Source organism: Spermophilus citellus, assembly GCF_964194105.1.
Source record: "Spermophilus citellus genome assembly, chromosome: 7".
NCBI lineage: Eukaryota > Metazoa > Chordata > Mammalia > Rodentia > Sciuridae > Spermophilus > Spermophilus citellus.
The window spans coordinates 108,641,619-108,661,002 of NC_138188.1; the positions used below are offsets into that span (position 1 = coordinate 108,641,619).

Consider the following 19,384-nt stretch of genomic DNA (forward strand, 5'->3'; position numbering starts at 1 on the left):
CTCTAATACTTCAGTGACTCTATTTCCAAATAAGGTCAAAATGAGAGGTACTGAGGATCAAGACTTTATGTAAATTTTGGGAGATACAAGTCAATCCATAATGTGGAAGGAAATGAGGAGATTACACTGGGCCAAACCCTCCTCCTGAGTTCTTTGTAGGACAAAAAATAACCAGAGGAGCATAAAGGATGGGTGGATAATAAAACAGGGGTGGGGGTAGTGGAGATAAATTATGAAGAGAGACGAGTAGAACTATAGGAAGTACATGGGGAGAAGAAAAGCACAGAAACTCAAGGCAGTGAAAACAAACACAACTGCTCAAAGCCGATCAGCTAAAGTTCCTTCTGATCTCCCTTCTTTCCTGGTTTCATAGCTATCTATAGGTTTAATCACTGAATATTTACAAAGCACCTCCTGTGCACCAGGCGCTTTGCTTACATGATCTTCTTTAATCCTTGCTGCAATCCTGTGTGATCAGCTGTTTATAACTAAGAACCCGGGGCTTAGAAAAGCAAGTCCTAGTTCTAGTAAATGACAAAGTCACAATTTGGTTCCTGTTGGTCTAATTCCCAAACTAACTTTCTGCTCTTCCAATAGTGTAAGAATAGGAAGATAGTGATTAAGTTCTGAAAAAGGGACTTTTTTGCTTGCTGTGCTAGGGATTGAATCCAGGGTATCGTGTATACAAGGCAGGAGCTCTATCATTGAGCTATACCTCCGCCCAAAAGGGAATTTTTTTTATCAGTCCTTTAATTTTAATAGAAAGGGCACTACTAGAACAATGTATTACTTTAAGTAAAACTCTATCAAGATAAAGTTTCAGGAAAAGTTGCTACTTATTTGGTATTTCTTGTGAAGTTTCTAGAAGGGGACAATAGTTCTTAAAATCATCATGTGATGGAACACCTGGAATTAGGGGTTCTCATTATAAACTTTGCAAAAAACTGATATAGGAAATGTAAAAAAAAAAAAAATATATATATATATATATATATATATATATATATATATATATATAATTTATGCTAAATTACATATCATATGCCAGCTAGTAAGCATTATTTCTAATAAGGATTTGCTGAGTAAAAAAATAAAGTGAATATACTACACTGAAGGCCTGAATCATAAGTTTAATAATTGTCTAAGATCATTGTGTGACTTTGGGGCCTAACGAGGAAGGGAAATCCTCTCCTTAAAGATAAGTAACACAGACTTCTTTTTATGGTACCCAAAAGAGCAGTCACTTAACATTGTTAACTTAGGCTGAGCAAGCTCAGTTCTGTGTACACCAGTTTTTGATGCAAATAAATCCCACTGGAAATAATATCTACATATGTAATAGGATAGTCTAGGTCAGAGGTCAGCAAATTGTGGCTCATAGGTCAATCTGACTCACTGTCTATTTTATATACCCTGTAAGCTGAAAGTTATTTTACATATTTAAATGATTTAAAAGTTCCAAAGAAGAATACTGTTTGGGTATATGTGAAAATTAGATGAAATTAAAATTTTAGTGTCCATGAATAGTTTCATTAGAAAAGTTTTGTTAGAACACAGTCCACATATTTTGTTAACATATATCTGTGGCTCCTTTCATGTTGTATAGCAGCAATAATGTCAGAGATTAAATGGCCCACAATTGCTTATTTTCTGGCTCTTTACAAAAAAAAATTGCTAAACCCTGATCTTTGTGATATATCAGGCATCCATGCCTAGCTTTGAACTTCTGTTGAAGTTTTCTTTCAGCCTAAGCCTGGTTTCACTTATGGTACTGGGTACTGTTTTGGTATGAATCTCTAAACCCTGCTGAACAGAATTCATTCTGGGAGCTGTGAGAGAGATGAATAAACTGAGATTCAAGCAGTCTTTTTGGTGAGATTACATACGAACAGTCCCACATCTCGTGAATCGTGTGCACACATGCACGCACATGCACACACACACACACACACACACACACACAAGTGTGAGCATGTGCCTATGAACACAGAATCACAGTACTGGTGAACTAAAGGGAGAGAGACTATGGAACTGGCTGAGCACAAGTGGTGCTCCTATGGGTAAGAGTGACCCAGAGGAGAGGGAAGGAGTTTTTGGATAAAGTAGAAAAATAGGACACTCAAGAATGATAAATGTGGGTTAGAAAAGTGAAGTTTGAAGGAAGGGAGGCTTTATATCTATAACTGACTGAAAGCCCATTTGTTTCCTTCTAGATTCATTATGGCTGAACTACTCCAGACAGAGAAGGCTTATGTCAGGGACTTGCACGAGTGCTTGGAGGTAAGTCTTGCAGTAATCAGTTCACAGCTCTGTTAGAAAAATGACCTCCTGGGGCTGGGGATGTGGCTCAAGCGGTAGCTCGCTCACCTGGCATGCGTGCGGCCCGGGTTCGATCCTCAGCACCACATACCAACAAAGATGTTGTGTCCGCCAAAAACTAAAAAATAAATATTAAAAATTCTCTCTCTCTCTCTCTCTCTCTCTCTCTCTCTCTCTCTCTCTCTCTCTCTCTCTCTCTCTCCTCTCTCACTGTCTCTAAAAAAAAAAAAAAAAAAAAAATGACCTCCTTGCCACTGTCAAGTCCTCGAGAGTAGTTCAGTGCTCTTATTCTTCTCCCAAAGAGTAACAAATAAAAAAAATAAAAAAAAAAACGGGGGAAATTTTTGTCCCAGAGCCAACAGTAATTGCATGAGAGTTTGAAGTGCTTTTCAAAAGGAAGTCTACTTTTCTTAGACTAGAGCTAAACCCAGCACCCTCCCCGCCAAAAAAAAAAGTATGTAAGGCATTTCAATTCATAATAAAAAGAATGACACATTCAATGAACTTAAATTGAGTCTGAAAATTCACACCCCAAAACACATACACACATACTCTCACTCAAATCCACACACATTTATTTAATAAGTAACAAGCAAACTGAGTATGTGCTTGCTAAAGTTCAGGATAATGAAACATTCAGGTTTTATTTCTTTCTGTTTTACTTATGTAACACTTCACTTTTTGAACTCTACATGCATTCCCAGTCCATGTCTCCCCCCATACATTTGAGGGCCTCTTTGTCTGAAATTCTTGCAGTGTACTTGCCAATGATAAAACTGTTGCTGTCTTCCAGACCTACCTGTGGGAAATGACCAGCGGCGTGGAGGAAATCCCCCCTGGGATCCTTAATAAAGAGCACATCATCTTTGGCAACATCCAGGAGATCTACGATTTTCATAACAAGTAGGTTGTTGGTGGTGGTGGGGTGTTCAACGGAGCACTCCTGGGGCCACAAATACCAGACCACAAGCTTCCCAACAAATAGATCAAGGCCATTGACAAATCTTACTTGACACAGTCCTACCTGGTTTGTTCTCTAAAGCAGTTGCTGTCAGACTTCTTTCTCACTAACCTTTTCTTCTCAGTTGTCCAAACTTCCTAGAACAGAGTGAAGACAGGTGTCCAGTACTGCCCCTCCACAGTTATCCTCAGGGTCCTAGCAGGTAGCATTCTCATCTGCCCAATCAGAATGGTTATCATGCTTTGAAGGAACAAAAATAGCTTATCCTTTTACACCTGTGGGAATCCTCACATTAGAACTCACCTGAGGCTAATCGTCCAACAGCATGGCCTTTGGGTTTCAAATTTCACTGATGTTTTATTTCAACCTAAATATTTCCCCATCCACAATTATTCCATCATCCCTACCCCCAACCAAACAACAACAGAAATAATCAAAATACAAGTACAACACATTTCTTGACAATGTATAGGGCAAAGCATCAATCAACACTGTATGTTTTGTTGAAGAAAAAAAAACAACATACAGTGTAGAATCATGGAGACCTTAAGCCTCACAGCCCATTTTTCCGGCTCCCAGCTTGTTGTAAGAATCTTTCCCAGGGCATACTAATCATGTATGGTGTAAACAGAGGGTCAGCAGGAACATGAGTATGATTAGTTATACGACCAACCAATGGAAATAACTGTTTCCAGAATGCTAGTAGAGAAGATCTTAAAACACAGGAAGAATACGGACATGAAATCTTCTAGCTCTCAGGAGCCTGCTGTAGAGAAGGCTGAGTCAGGCTAGTTAGGGATTTACTGAGCTAAGGTCGATGCTGGAGAGAGAACTGCCAGCTCTAAGAGTTCCTGAGGAGGCTGTGTATACAGGTGGAGAGCTGTGTGGGGACAGGACTAGCAGCACCGTCCAGTGGAGATTTCTGTGGTGATGGACATGTTCCACATCTGTATTGTCCAACATGGTAGCCATTAGATATGAGTGGCTATTATAAGGAACTGAGTAATTTTATCTAATATTAATAAATTTAATTTTAAATGCCACAAGTGGAAAGTAATTACCATACTGGATATTCCAGTTCTAGAAAATGAAACCTCAGTATGGCTTTGTGCCAAGAATGACCAAGAGGCCAGTGAGAGTTGGGTGCTAAAGGATCCTGGGTTCTGAAAGTTCTAAATAAAGGTATGGAGTCACTCCCCTCATGATAAATGATCCCTGTTATGTCATCAAATGGCATCAGTTTAAAGAAACATAAATACATAGCTCCTGTGACATGCTAACCTTGTCAGATTATTAAAGCAGGAAGCTCTATATGGGGGTGGGGGGGAACCTTTTGACTTTCCAGAATACTTGATAAAAGTTCCCAGATTTTTTAAATCATAAACTTTAACACTTCCCATTTAGCTTGTCTGGAAATCTCCAGACACAGAAGTTTTCTGACCTCATTCCTATCATTAATGTGATCCCAATAACTTCATTCTTGATCATTGATCCCAAATTCCATCATCTGAGCCAAGCTCAGTATCACCCCATTTCCCCCAAAATATCTGAGAAGACATCAGACTGGCACATGGTAAGTCATGTTATTTTGTCTGACTGATGGTCTCTAGGATTTAATCAACAAGTCTTACTTTCCCCATGATCTTCCCAAATGGACCAGGTCTAGAAGTCTCAGGATCACAACATGCATTTCCTGTGAGCCCTGCTTTTGCCAAATCACTTTATTGGGGATGAAAATATTCATTTCAAAATTGAACAATTATAACAAAATATTTAGCACCACTATGCCTCTTATTCTAGTTTAATGATATTACTCTATTTATCCATGGTAAACAATTTTGTAGTTTTTTTATAGCTAAAAAATCTACCTACCAGTTACAAAATACAATGCTAAGAAATCCTTTAAAAATCAAACCATATAGAATATTGTATTCTGCAAAAGAAGTATCGGTAAAACTATCAACTACACAGCTACCAAGCCCGTGTTACCTATTTAAAATATTATGAAGGAAATGAAAACTATACTTGGAGCAACAAAAAGAAATGTCACAAAGATTAAGTTTTTGTCTTTTCATAGAAGACCTTCTCTATCAGCCATTTTCCCTCTGGACTATGTAGTTTGCAAGCCCACAACAATTTGGAAACAACCAGTACTGTAGAGAATCAAGAACTTGAGCAAATAGTTCAATGGTCAGCATAAAGTAAGATCAGCAGGAAAGACAACAAATAAATGGAAAAAAATAAAAGGCAATAAAACAACAACAACAACAAAAAACCCATAGTGGCCAGGGGTTGCTGAGTATTGCTGCAAAAGCATCCTTTATCTCATAAAGTCCAACACAACCAGTCTATTACAGTATGGCATAATAATAATAATTGATATTAGTAATAACCCTGAATCATTAGTATGTTCTGCATTTAAAGCAAGAAACTATAATGTATTTAGAAAGCTATCGACCAAAAGAAACTAATGTTTTAAATTATCCACAATTCAAGGGAACATCCAAGGATCTCACTCTGTATATTAATTTCCTTTGTTATCTGGGGATTTAGGATTTACTGTACTCCTAGTGTATGCTTTCTACTTAAGCCAGACAGATTTTGATTAATGGAGAACATATGACACTCTAAAATTGTTAATAAATAAAAGATAAAATGCCAGTTGGCCCAACTTAAAAAATCTAAGGGTTGTCAACTTCTTTAGAGACCATGTCTTTCACTGCATAACCCAATACCTGGCATGCAGTAAATGTTAGTATTTATTGGGTGGGTGGATGGATGGATGGATAAGCTAAAAATAAATTTACATTTTGCAGATTTATGACTAATACCATTCAAGTCATAATTCACTTTTTGCTTACGAAAGTCTCAGGACTAAGAAAAAAAGTAATACTCTAGATATTATTCCCCCCGCCCCATCACTACTAGAGCCTCCTAGACAAGCAATAGAAATTCTGGATGAAAAAGTATATAGGGAACTTTTTAATGGGAGGGCCATGCAATTGTCTTAACACCTATTTATTCTTTAGGAATACAGTACTTCTCTGAAGTAGTCACTTCTTAACGGGAGAAACATCAAACATCGAAGGAGTCTTTTTTAACTCCAATTGTTTGTATTGTTTCCAGAGTTGCAATTAAGTGTTATCAGAGAAACATACCCTTTCTCATTTCAGCTATGCAGCTCAGGTTATCTGCCTCTATTCCAGAGAGAATAGGGGAGAGAGGTGTGAGGGGGGACATTAGAAGATTGAGAGAGCAAGGATTGAGATTGATATCACCTGAATAACCTAATTAGCTGAGTCACTAGGAAATTAGCACCTAGACCAAGGACTATATGGTATATATGTAACATATCTCAGCTAGTTAGTATTAATCAATCTAAATCATGTCACTTGGAAAAATGGCATCCAAGTTTAGGTGTGTGAGTTATGGGTGTGTTTGAGTATGTATGATTTGTCTTAAGGACCTTTGACTTTATAGGTATTAAATGGAAAAATTGCCAAGCTTCAAAAAATCTGTAGAGAACAATTCGTTATGTAGAATTTAATATCTACAGGCAGTGGCTTTGCCTCTGCCCAGAGTGGAGTTCTACTTAGTTTTGTTCCCCACCCTCCCCATTTACACTACATCTCTTTTCTTTATGACTGAACATAAAGATCATGAAATGTGCCTGCCTACACAGACTTGCACCTGTTTCTATTGCATTTTGTAAGCCTTCCTGGAGCACTCAGCCAAAAAAGTGTACTCCCTAAATAGATCCCCAAAACCTAACCTATAACTTGTAATTATTTTTTTAAATCATTTATTTTCATCTTGCCTTGATTATTGAATATGCAGTTTTGGTTGAAACAGCTTTTTACTTTAAATACTAAGAACTTTTCATTAAATCTGAGCTTCTTCCTCTTTAGTTATTTGGTGACATGGTGGTACATGAGTCTGAACGATAATATTTTAATAAAATCTCTATTGTGAGGTCTCAGAGAGTCCTCTCAATCATCAAATACATAAATCAAGTCCATTTATGGATAAGAAGACTGAGACCCAGAGAAGAGGCTTGCTCAGGGTGTGACTCCTCCCTCCCCAGCTCATAAAGATCAAATTCTATGGGTTTGTTCTCACTTCTGAGCTCTCTCTCCTAACTACTCCTTAGAGCCTCACGGTGGCTGCTAAATGCAGCCAATTTGACTTGCAGCTAAACCAGCTTTTATGTGGATACTCAAATTTGAGGAATGTTTCCACCTATTTCTTCTATGTCAGTCAGGTCCCATGCACCTATAATAAACACCTGAAATAAACATGTTATCATTAAAGACTGGAAAGGAAGGTTAGGGGCCAATAATCAAGTCCAGATGCCCCTCCTGCATGCTCTTTCCCTCTGGACATGGCGGGAAGCTGTTAGGTTTAGCTTTTGCAATTAGTAACTACATTCCCAGCCTGGTGTTCTGGGCCTGAGGCTGAGGGAGCAGGACCAGAGCTGTGTGAGGCTGTGCTGGGCACTCTGGTGAAGCCAAGGTCAGCCAGGAGCATGAGTAGGGCACAGTAGGGATGAAAACCAGTTTGGAGAAGTGAGATGGGGGGGAGATACTCAGGTGAGCAGCTGAACCAGGAATGTGTTTTGATCATCTTCCTAAGGTTTCTTCTTTGGGCTAGACCTTTGGTACCGGTGATGAATCACATCCAGGCTCTGTCTGACCCCTGAGTTCTAAGAACAAGGTACCATTGATAAAGGAGGAGGTAGGGCAACCATGCAGTTGAAAGAAGTAAAGAAAATGGTCTCGGAGTAGAGAGAAAGGCCTCATAAAGGAGGGCATTCACCACTTAAATAATGGGTGGGATCTTTACAGACAGAGATGGCTTCCTTGGTGACAGGACAGTTGAACAAGAGCCCCCAGGGAGGAGAAAAGTGAAGTCTAGTAGGCAGGTGAGAGGGGGAGGCAGTTTTTGAGGGAGGCTCAACTCCACCCTGGTCTCATCTGCCAGTTAGCTTATGACTTGTCACTTAGTGTCTGTGAGGCTGAGGAGGAAAGGAGGTGAAGGGTGGATATGTTGTTAGTTAAAAATGGTGTGAGTGGGGGTGGGGGACACAAAGGAAAGGAAGAGGGCTGTCGAGATGGGAAAATGGGGTGAGATGCCTAGACAAATATAAGAGAGCACAGTGAAGCAGGTGTGTGTTCAGGGGGAATGAAGAGATAGAGAAGGATTGGAGGAGGGAAGAAGGGAGGAAAAGAGGAGGGAAGAAATAGTAGGGGGATGGGTTCCTGGGTAGGTTGATTTAGAAAGAGACACAAAACGGGCGTGGTGGCGCACACCTGTAATCCCAGAGGCTCAGGAGGCTGAGACAGGAGGATTGAGAGTTCAAAGCCAGCTTCAGCAACAGTGATGGGCTAAGCAACTCAGACCCTGTCTGTAAATAAAATACAAAATAGGGCTGTGGATGTGGCTTAGTGATCAAGTGCCCCTGAGTTCAATCCTCAGTACCAAAAAAAAAAAAAAAAAAGAGAGAGAGAGAGAGAGAGACAGGGAAGGAATGAAAGAAGGAAAGATGAGTATAGGTCCTAATGCAGTCAGGAGAATGAGAAAGGTGGGTTTTTTTCAAACACGTTTTATTATAACCAAAAAGAAAAGAAAAAGAAGGAAAAAGAATCATACATTACATCCTGACATACACATGCTTATATACCACATTTAATAAGGGAATTAAATTTTGCAAAAAAACTCCTTCACTGTGTGTGATGTACTGTGATATTTTCAGTTAAGTTAGGTTCTATTTATTCCTCCTCCTCCTCTTTTTAAATGCTGGTTGTCAACCATAAATTGATTTTGCTATCCCTTGAAACAGTATGTTGACCCACAGCCAAACAGCAATGTGCTGGCTCCACCAGGTGGTGAGAAAAGGCAGTGTAGCTCACAGCCCCAGGGCAGGGCCACCCTGGCTGGGAGAGCAGCTGCCTTTTCCACACACCTCACACCCATGCTTAAAATACACGTTTTCTATGCTTTTCCTCCACTCAAAAGCTCTCTGATATTAGTTTTATACATTTTTACATAAAAATCACAGAACTGCTAGAGATAAAATCTGGAAGAAATGTTTAAACATAATCTAGCTCCCTTGTTTTCTAGAACTGGAATTTACAAATAGTTGTGACCTGCCCAAACCAATTAGTGACACAGCCAAAGAATCCAGCTGGCATTTTATTAATATTCAGAAGTTGAGGAACGAGGAGATAGGAAACCTGTTATGATCTTCTTGGGCCCAATCCCACACTCTAAGGGATAACTCTAGGTCTTACACAACCCTTGAGAGCCCTATAAAACTATAGCTGTGGTCTTATTACTGTTGTTTATGTTTTCAGTAAGCTGTCAACCTTGGGCTGATAGTGGGGAATACCCAAAGGAAGGCAAAGTCTAAATTGGATGAGTCAAAGTAGTATGTTCAATTTGTATGGGTCAAAATAGTGTGAATTTTAGTTGTACACATGGACTTCTTAGTTGCTTAACAATAACTTAATGGATATGAATAACATTAAATGTGGGATTTAATTTGTTTATAACATTAAACTTGGTGTCCATATGTGTATATACAAATAAATTTGTATTCATCCGATCACTCAAATTAGATAAACAAGGGAACACTGACTAAACATGCTCATCAGGTAGCAGTGCAGCAAGTGAATGTGTGTCCTGAGGTTGGGGGCTACAGGGAAGGTGCCCAGCCTGAGCACACCTCTCCCCTCATTCCTGTCCCAGGCTGCTGGAGTTTCTGGCCTGAAATGAAGGGACAGAGCCAAGAAATTCCCATAGCCAGCCTAGCTGATCAAACTGCTCTACCCATTCTGTGAACAATCCAGCACCTCCCTCTGGGATCTTGACCCACCATTAGTTCTGCATCTACTCCAATATCTAACCAGAATCTACCCAATCCCTTATGATCCAGACTCTGAATCTGGCTAGTCATTAAAATGTTCTTTAGAATGATCTCTAGCTCCACTTGTATGAATGTAGTAACCCAGCCCTACTTTGATCTGGAAGCAGTGTCCTGGGCTTCCCATAAATAAATAAGCCTTACACACTTTAATAGTTGTGGTGGCTTACTAGTTGTGGTGGCATTGTTTAGATATTGACATTTTTAAAGTTTTATACATTTTTTTAAGTTTTATTCATTTCTCAGAGAACCCCAGACATTTTACCAAAAATTTAACCACTTTGCTCATTCTTCCACAAGTCATTACTTATCATTGAAATGGTGAGGGTCAAGGTGTTATTGCAGAACAACTGAGATGGGATGTTCCATCAACTGTGGGGAGTGTTGTGAGCTTTTATGCTTTAACTGAAACTTAGGTCTGTTGAAAGAAGTGGAATGATTTTAATCAGATGATAATCTGTTATCTTCAGAAGCTTGGAATTAAAAAGCCAGAGGGTTTAATATTCCACTTACCTACAACTATTACATTGAGATGATAGTGAATGTCTTACCCAGATTTCTAAACCCATATGCCCAGCACAAGCCGAATAGTTATTCTGATTCTTAGTCCCCCCACCCCACCCCCATCCCCCCACTCAATCATAAGGATTGATGCAGGATTTTCCAACTGGACTGGACTCTGGAATCTAGAGCAGTTGTCCCCATATATGATCTGTGACTGAATGCAATATAATTGTTCAGGAAGGTTTTCTAAACAATGGAGATACGTTGATACGAAGATACTCATATCCTAACCCCATAGGACAATGCACAGCCAGATGCACCGACCACTAAATAGGATTTTCTATCCTTTTGTCCCTTGAAACCATATCTGCTTTTCCTCCCCAAAGTGTGCTACCCCATGGTGGCATGCCAAAGTCTTAAAATCAGAGTGCTACACTTGCAAAGAAGCATTATATACTCTGTGTCCTTTCAAGATCTACACTGTACCTCATTATGTTATAAAATTTGGAAGTCCTAAAGAAATCAGCTTAACCCAGCATTTCCCAGACTTAAATAATAGTAGACCTTGGAATCCAACTTTTGCACAGCATCCAATCAAGACTTTCCTAGAATAGGTTTAGGTATAAAGATTCTTTGGGGGAGTGATGTCCTTCACATAGCAACATGGAAAATAGCCTTGATCATCAGAGACGGGTAATTGGGGCTGCGGTTAACCTGCTATAGAGGTTTCAATGGGGGACCTGATAGAGAAAGCCCCCTAGGTATAAGTATTTAAGAGTATAGTGTGAGATGTGTATGTTTACAAAAAAAATATGAGTTAAGATTGAGAAGCACTGATCTTGAAGAACTGTTTATTTCATGCCTACTGTGTGCCAGGCACTGGGTTGGGTTTCTTACCTTCTGTAGATTTAGTAAATCCTCATAACCCCACAGCATTGTTATTTAAAGATGAAGAAAACAAGACTTTGGAAGACTCCCTCCCAACTGTGACCAGTTGTGAACGCTAGTTCTTTAACTTGTGCTTTGGCAGTGACTACAACTAAGCCCCTCATTGCCTTTTCCTAATGCTGCAAGCCATAAAGATTCTTTTGGGGAGTGATGTCCTTCACAAACCAATTCTGGAAAACAGCCTTGATCACAAGAGACTTGTAATTGAGGCTGCACTGAACCTGAATGAACAAACTCTGAAGTAACCCTCACCTTCCACTAGCTTCTACATCCCCCACCCCACTGCCCATCTTTAACATTCCTAGAATTTACCTCCCTAGGCCAGATATGCATTCTTCCTGCTATTCTTTCAAAAAATTATTGTTCTTTGTTTATAAAGTAGAAAAGCATCATGCTTTGGTAATTATTTTTTGCACTTCACTATCCTGTGAAGATCCAAATTTAATGAAACTATTAAGTTTATCTCTTGTTTTCAAAAAAAGCCTTAATTTTCCCAAAAAGCATTAGTCATAGAAATCATATACCATGCATTTAACTCAGTTTATAGCATTTTCATCCCCTTAGAATTTTCAAAGCATCTTCCCATAGATTTTTGCTGCTTACACAAAAAGTCATAGTGCTGTTATAATTAAATTAGTCAGATTTATAATAAAATTGCTAGCACTTTCTTCATCTGGATCAGTATCACATCCATAGGTATAATTCCCACTGTTTATTTAAATTAACTTAAATGACTGGGTCAGTTGACCTTGGATCATGAATCAAGTATGAAATTCTAAGTCACCATGGGTGTCCCTGCAACTTCAGAAACAAAACATTTTATATTCTGCATGGGATGTCATGATGCAGGTTGCTTACCATTTCTTTGACCACCCCTAAAGAAAAAGGGCATACCCTTTTGGGAGTACCCTATAGGAGTCAGAGGACTGGGTCAAGAATAATAATTCAGTGGAAAAGTAGAGTTTTGCTACAAGCTGAGAGCAACATGCAAGGGGCCTGCAGAGTCTTCCCTTATCCTCTTCCTCTCATTCCAAGCTCTTTTTCTCCTAGGTCCTCCTTTCTCTAAAACCATTTTCTTCCACTAGTTCTTGCCCTAGAAGAGCTCATCATATTTTCTCCCACACTTGCCCAGTCATTCCAGCCCCCTCCCCAGGTGCTAATCAGCCCATAATGGCTCAGGGCTGGATTTCTATTCATGTATTCTCTGAGATTTATATTAAAAGCCAAAATGGGAAATAATCATGTAAAGAATATCTCAACTCCTTGTGAAACACTACTTCTGAAGAAATTGTGCATTATATTATTTAGTGTTTCTTGTGGAAAGGGACCATATACAAATATCTTTAGAATATATACATTCTATATATTCCATAGAATATATATATATTCTACATATAATTTTTTTGTGTATACACACACACACAAATATATATATTTGTGTGTGTGCATGAATGTTTCCCTTTGGGCTTTGAATTAAGTTTGATCCTCAGTTATAACATGCTATAGCACTTTTTCCTATTTTTTTAAGAATTCTTATTAAATAGATATTAAATGCGTCACCTGTAGTCCTTTTAAAAGTAGCAATAAGTATAGCATTTTATTGATTTTAAGCACTATGTATTTTTATTTCTGAAACCCATATTGCATTATAATTTCTTCTGTTCCGTGAGTCAATTCAGAATACTCTAAAATGTACACTTTTCAGGAAAAGGTGATTATCACCAAATAGGTACTGCTGGAAGCCCCCCAAATTTTCTTAATGATTTTTTCTTATTAGTCAAGCAATACTCATTACTTCACTATCATAAAAATCATAGAAAAAATTAAATTGCAGAGGGACAAATAAAAATGTCATCTGTGATCCCACCAACCATTATTAACAATTTTGCTTTCAAATAGACCTACCAGATATTTTTTAATTGCACATATTTTAAACTCCAAAAAAGCATTGTTTTGTGTCACAAAAGGAAGAACACAAGTTTTATGTATATATATGTATGTATAATTCATAACCACTTATAATGAATTATAAGAAACTACCAAAATGTGTGGACAGTAGGATCCAGGTAGAGTGAGTTAAAATAAAATTTATTTTTCCTATAATAGAGGTAAGTAGTGGAATAACATGGAACCATGTCATATCTTTTAATTTGATTTTTGAAGGTAGTGCATTCATGTGATTACAAAAGCAAAATTAAAGTGAAAAGTAGACATTGAGAAGTTTCACAGACACTATCTTCCACCCTGTTATTTTACCTGGTTCCCTGTGGCAAGGACTTTTATTATTTTCTTGGATTGGAAATAGAATATAATCTGCTTAGATAAAAAGTAATGTAGTATTATGTACATTCTTCTGCACCTTGCTTTTTCCATTTAGCTTGTCCTGAAGGTCTCCCATATGAAAACAGAAAGCTTTGTTATTTCTTGTACAGCTATATAGTATTTGGTTCTATGGAGATACCATAGTTTAAATATTTTGTTTTTCATACACTAGATTTGCCATTGTGAACAGTGTTACAATTAATGTATCTATGTCACACATGTAGAGATATAACTACAGGAAATTTTCTAAAATTAAAATCACACAGTTATGGGCTGGGGATATAGCTCAGTCAGTAGGGTGCTTTCTTTACATGCACAAGGCCCTGGGTTTGATCCCCAGTACCACGGGGGTGGGGGGAATTGCAGTCAAAAGATAAGTATGTTTGTGATTTTGATAGATTCTGTAAAATTGCTGTTTATAAAGTTTACAGAATTTTCTGTGTCTGTTGTTACCTTTCCCAAAGCCTTGTAATTACTTTTTATTTGAAAACTTTGTGTGTATTTAGTTTGTTTTTTGTTTTGTTGTTTTGTGTTTGGTATGAGGTATTGAACTTACTGTCTCTACCACTGAGCTACATGCCCAGTCCTTTTTATTTTTATTTTTTACTTTGAAACAGGATCCTGCCAAGTTGCCAAGGCTGGCCTCAAACTTTCCATCCTCCTGAGTCTTTAGGACTACAGTGACTCTGGAAGCCATGGTACCTGGCTACCTTGTGTGATTTTTTTTAATGGAAATTATATTTCAATAATGCTGACTTGTTAGAACTTAAATTCTCAGAGGCTAAACCAATTATTTAATACATAAATTTGAAGTTCGTATAATTCGTTCTTTATTGTTTCTTAACATTGAAAGGAGCCATGATGTAGCTATCCACATGGCAGATGATTCTGCAGTAATTCAGTTGAGCTTCAGAATATATTGTGACTTTTTCCCCATTAAATTTCCTTCTAATGATGTCTGTATTAAAAACATTAAGTTGAACTCATGTGTTTTTAGCACAAATTGGTTGTTGGTAGAAGAAGCAAGCCAAGAATTACAAGGCCCCTGAAGGATTGAACTTTTTTTTTTTTCACTTCATCTCTGGAGTTATGAATGATATTTCATTTTGTTATTTTTTTACATTTACATTTTTAAAAATATTTATAGCACATGGAAATAGTAGGAGACCTTCAATGATACATAAAATTATAAGAGGTTATGAGGGGCAAGGGGGAGGGAAAAAAAAGGGAGAGAATTGAACAACAGCAGGGGAGGTAGAGAGGGAAGATGGGAGGGGAGGGGAGGGGGGATAGTAGGGGATAGGAAAGGTAGCAGAATACAACAGTCACTAATATGGCATTATGTAAAAATGTGAATATGTAACAGATGTGATTCTGCAATCTGTATTTGGGGTGAAAATGGGAGTTCAAAACACAATTTGAGTCAAATGTATGAAAGATGATATATCATGAGCTATGTAATGCTTTAAATAATCAATTAAAAAAAAGAAAAAAAAAGAAAAGCATACAGAGATTACAATACTATATATATATATATATATATATATATATATATATATATTTATTTATAGTATATTCAGACTACTTGAGTAAAAAATGGAGGCAGAGTTGCTGACAAAATGAAAGATCCAACAGAAGTACAATATTTCATTTTTTATGTTCTACCCCAAGAAGTGTGAACCCCTCAGGGAAATAATATTATGTTAAGTAGCACTAATTCTTAGTAGCTCTAAACATATATTTTAATGAAATTAGTTCCAACATAAAAACTGCATCTCACTACATTATCACTTAGAGAGTCAAACATCCATGTGTAAATAATTGAGAGGTTACAGCTGTGTTGGCCTTGGTGTAACCCTCTAACAGGGTCCCCTGTACCAGTATCTCATGCAGCCTTTCTCTCCCCTTGCAGCATCTTCCTCAAAGAGCTGGAGAAATATGAGCAGCTGCCTGAGGACGTGGGACACTGCTTTGTCACCTGGGTAACCACCCAAACTCCCTCTCCCACTGTCTACATTTCCAGGAGTGCACATGGTACCACTGCTCCGTGCCTGACTGGAGGCATGGTGTCGCTGCCAGCCTCACACAGGACCAGGGGCTGCAGAGAGAGCATCGGGTCATCTGTGAGAAGCACCATCCCTGGGGAGCAGAACTGTCCTCGGGAAAGTCCTTAGACAGCAAGTCCAAGCACCATTTTAAGCTCTCTTTAACAATTTTCTAAAATTGAGAGATCGGGAGTGTGGAACAAGACCACCACCCCACAGCAGCTCAGCCCACTAGTTATTTTTTTCAAGATGCGGATCGGGGAACTAGAACTTTCAGAAGCTCCTTAACCACTGGTTACACTTCCTTCCTTAATAGAGGACAGGCTCCTGGGGTGTCCCTCCCAGTTTTGTCATACATGACAAATGTCTAGTTATCCTCTTTTTTGGTGCTATCATCATGGGCCAAGTCTGTGGCCTGAATTTACCAGGTTCTAAATATATAAACCAAAAAATTAATCTTCATTAACATCCCACTGCACATTTTTCTGTGCTCAGGCTCATGGATATGAGTGCAAAGAACTCCAGGGAAGCTCACTTAGGACAGTGGGTATGACTAACGTGAAACTTCTTCCCTAGGGTCAGGAGTTCTACTACATGATAATTACCTGTTTATAACTTGTACTCAAAATGAGCTAATTGCTTTTCAAAATGTCTTTGCAATTCAGAGAGTTCATGCTCTCAAAAGTTCTATGGAGTAGGCAGGCCTGTGATTATATTTTAGATTTTTAAAGTGAGATAGGAGGTTGACGAGCTCACTGGCATGAAATAAGTATTACAGCAGTGCCACAGCTCAAGACTGACTTCCAGACAACTTTCTTTTTATAAAATCTTAATGTTTGCTTCTGAGCATACTCTGATTCCTTTGGAAAGTCTCATACTGCCATCTTATTTTGTTCTAATATATGAGCCAATGCCTGGCTCATATTAATGCTGATAAATAATTTATGATCCCTTGCACAGCCAACACAGAGAAAAACAAGATTGATCATTAAGTAGAGGAAATTTGGGGCATCTTGTTTCATGCAATTTGTGGATTATCTTTACAATCAACCATAAGTATGATTTATCTTTATCTCTCAGGGATGCTGCTTTACCTCCTAGGTAGTATATAGGCCCTAAAATTGGTTTCAGAAAACCTTTGGTGATTGGATAAATTATACAGTTTCTGCCAAGAATTACTCCAAGGAGATTTTTCTTAAATCTCATAATCCTAGTATCTGAGTGCAGTGCAAGAATGAAGAGTAGAGAGTTGCTTATAATGTACTGTTGCTTTATAATGTACTGAACGGCAATGGTTCAGACCCATAACCCTCGAGTCAGATTGCTCGGGCTCTACCACTTTTTAACTATGGGAATTTAAAGTCACTTAATCAAGCTGTGGTACAGTTTTCTCATCGAATTAAATAATAGAACTCACTGCGTAGGGGTGGCCTGAGTTAATATACATAAAACATACAGAATAGTGAAGTCTGATGAAATGAGCACATATTTAGCCTGTTCTCTCCGGAGAGAATACCTCAAATGTCCAAGTACATGGTGTTTCACCATTGGGGAAAGTACTTGGTGGGCAAAATGCATATACCTTTCCAGTGGAAAGGGTGTATAACTAACCCAGAAGGTGCTGAGAGAAATAAGAAATGAATTTTCACCCTGCCATGAAGTGACAATCTGTTTAGGAATCATTGTTCAGACCTTGCCTCAAATGGTCACCATTATTGCCTCTGGGAAATTGGGAGTGATGGCTTGGTTTTGTTTTTAAACTACCCCCCACCAGTATAGACATTTGGGGTGCAAGCAGATCTACCTCTGAGATCACACCTCATTTGCATTCTTGAAAAGGGACAGAATTTGTCCTTTCTCTAGATGGGGAACAAAATTGTGGGTAATTCAAAAAAGGGTGATGATAATCTCTAAATAATTTCTGTCCAGTGTCAGAATACAATATGATACATGAGTCAGTTTTTCTACTTCTTTCTAGCACTAATATTAAACTAAGCTTATTTTCAGCAAGCTTTTTCTCCCTAACAGGAGGAGAAAAGCATTCCCAAGTTTGTTAAGGATCCTGGGCTGGAATGGGTGCAGAACATTTGCCATAGAAAATCCAGGCACCAGTATCTGAGGGTTTAACTGTACAGACCGCACCGGGACCTAAGCCACAGGAGACAGAAGGGAGAAACTGATGAATGCTTATCTATCATTGTCTTTGTTCTTTTCAGGCAGACAAATTTCAGATGTATGTTACCTACTGTAAAAACAAGCCTGATTCCAACCAGCTTATCTTGGAGCATGCCGGCACCTTCTTTGATGTAAGCTCTGGTTTCCCATTCTGTACCAACTGACAAGCAGGTGGAAATATTTCTCTGATCTGGGATATCATTAGTTAGCCATCCTCTGTTCTAATTGACACCTCCAAACCTTTACATGGAAAAGCATAGAGAAAAACAAAAACAAAATAGTGTTTGTCTTTTGTTTTATCCCATTCCATCTCAACTACTGTAACTTTGGACAAGGCAAATTTGGCTCTCTGCCTCAACACCATAACTAGCTAGGCAAAAGAGGAAGGCTTCTATGATGCAGCTATTGGTTAAAGTGTTTTACTTCTATTTCCATATGCACCCTTCTCAAATACAGTGGTTCTCAAAGTGTGGTCCTTGGGACAGTCTCATCAGCATCACCCAAGTCCTTATTAGAAATGCAGATTCTTGAATCCCACTCCAGATCTGTTGAGTCAGAAGCTTTGAGTGAGGCCTAATATTCTGAATTTTAAGGATCCATCATGTCCCTGTGTCTTTATTTCCCTTATGCCCGATCAAATTTGAGAATCATTTCTTAATGCACTTGTTTCAACTTTAGTTATACACATTGGAATTGCCTGGGGAACTTTGGAAAATATTGGTTCCTGAGCCCCCCACTTAAGATTCTGATATGGTTGGCCTGAATGTAGCCTAGGCTACAATGGGGATTATAAGGTTCTGGTGATAGAAATATGCAGCCAATGTTGAGCCCTTCTGCTATTGTGGAAGCCAAGATAAGAGGAAGGCTGATAGTCCTTGTCAGAGTCTTTGGCTTTGAATAAGAACACAGTCCTATTGGTGGATGATGGAGTACATCTGTTCAGTGCTGGTGTCCAAAGAGAATGACTTGTTGACTCCACAGTGAACAGAATCAAAGGGTGACTGCAAGATTCAAGAAATGAATTAGAAGGAAAGATGAAATTAGGGGAAAAAGGGAAGTTTAGTGAGAGACAGACTATGGCCATTCTGATAGTTATATCAGAAGTTATAGAAAATTGAAATTCAGAAATTTTAAAAGGCCATCAGTCTATATTTCTTCCTACTTGCTCTCATTTTTCCCATAAATATT

At 38.4% G+C, this 19,384-nt stretch overlaps 1 protein-coding gene across 6 annotated transcripts in view; it reads left to right on the top strand.

Moving 5' to 3' along the window:
• The window catches only part of KALRN (kalirin RhoGEF kinase), a 662,170-nt gene that overhangs the window by 418,636 nt on the left and 224,150 nt on the right, over positions 1–19,384 (top strand). For all 6 annotated transcript variants that reach the window (XM_081301760.1, XM_081301761.1, XM_081301757.1 and 3 more), the window contains exons 24-27: positions 2,214–2,280; positions 3,113–3,222; positions 15,889–15,958; positions 18,238–18,327. In XM_081301760.1, coding sequence (XP_081157886.1) covers positions 2,214–2,280; positions 3,113–3,222; positions 15,889–15,958; positions 18,238–18,327 — 337 coding nt within the window. The remainder of the gene's footprint in view (positions 1–2,213; positions 2,281–3,112; positions 3,223–15,888; positions 15,959–18,237; positions 18,328–19,384) is intronic.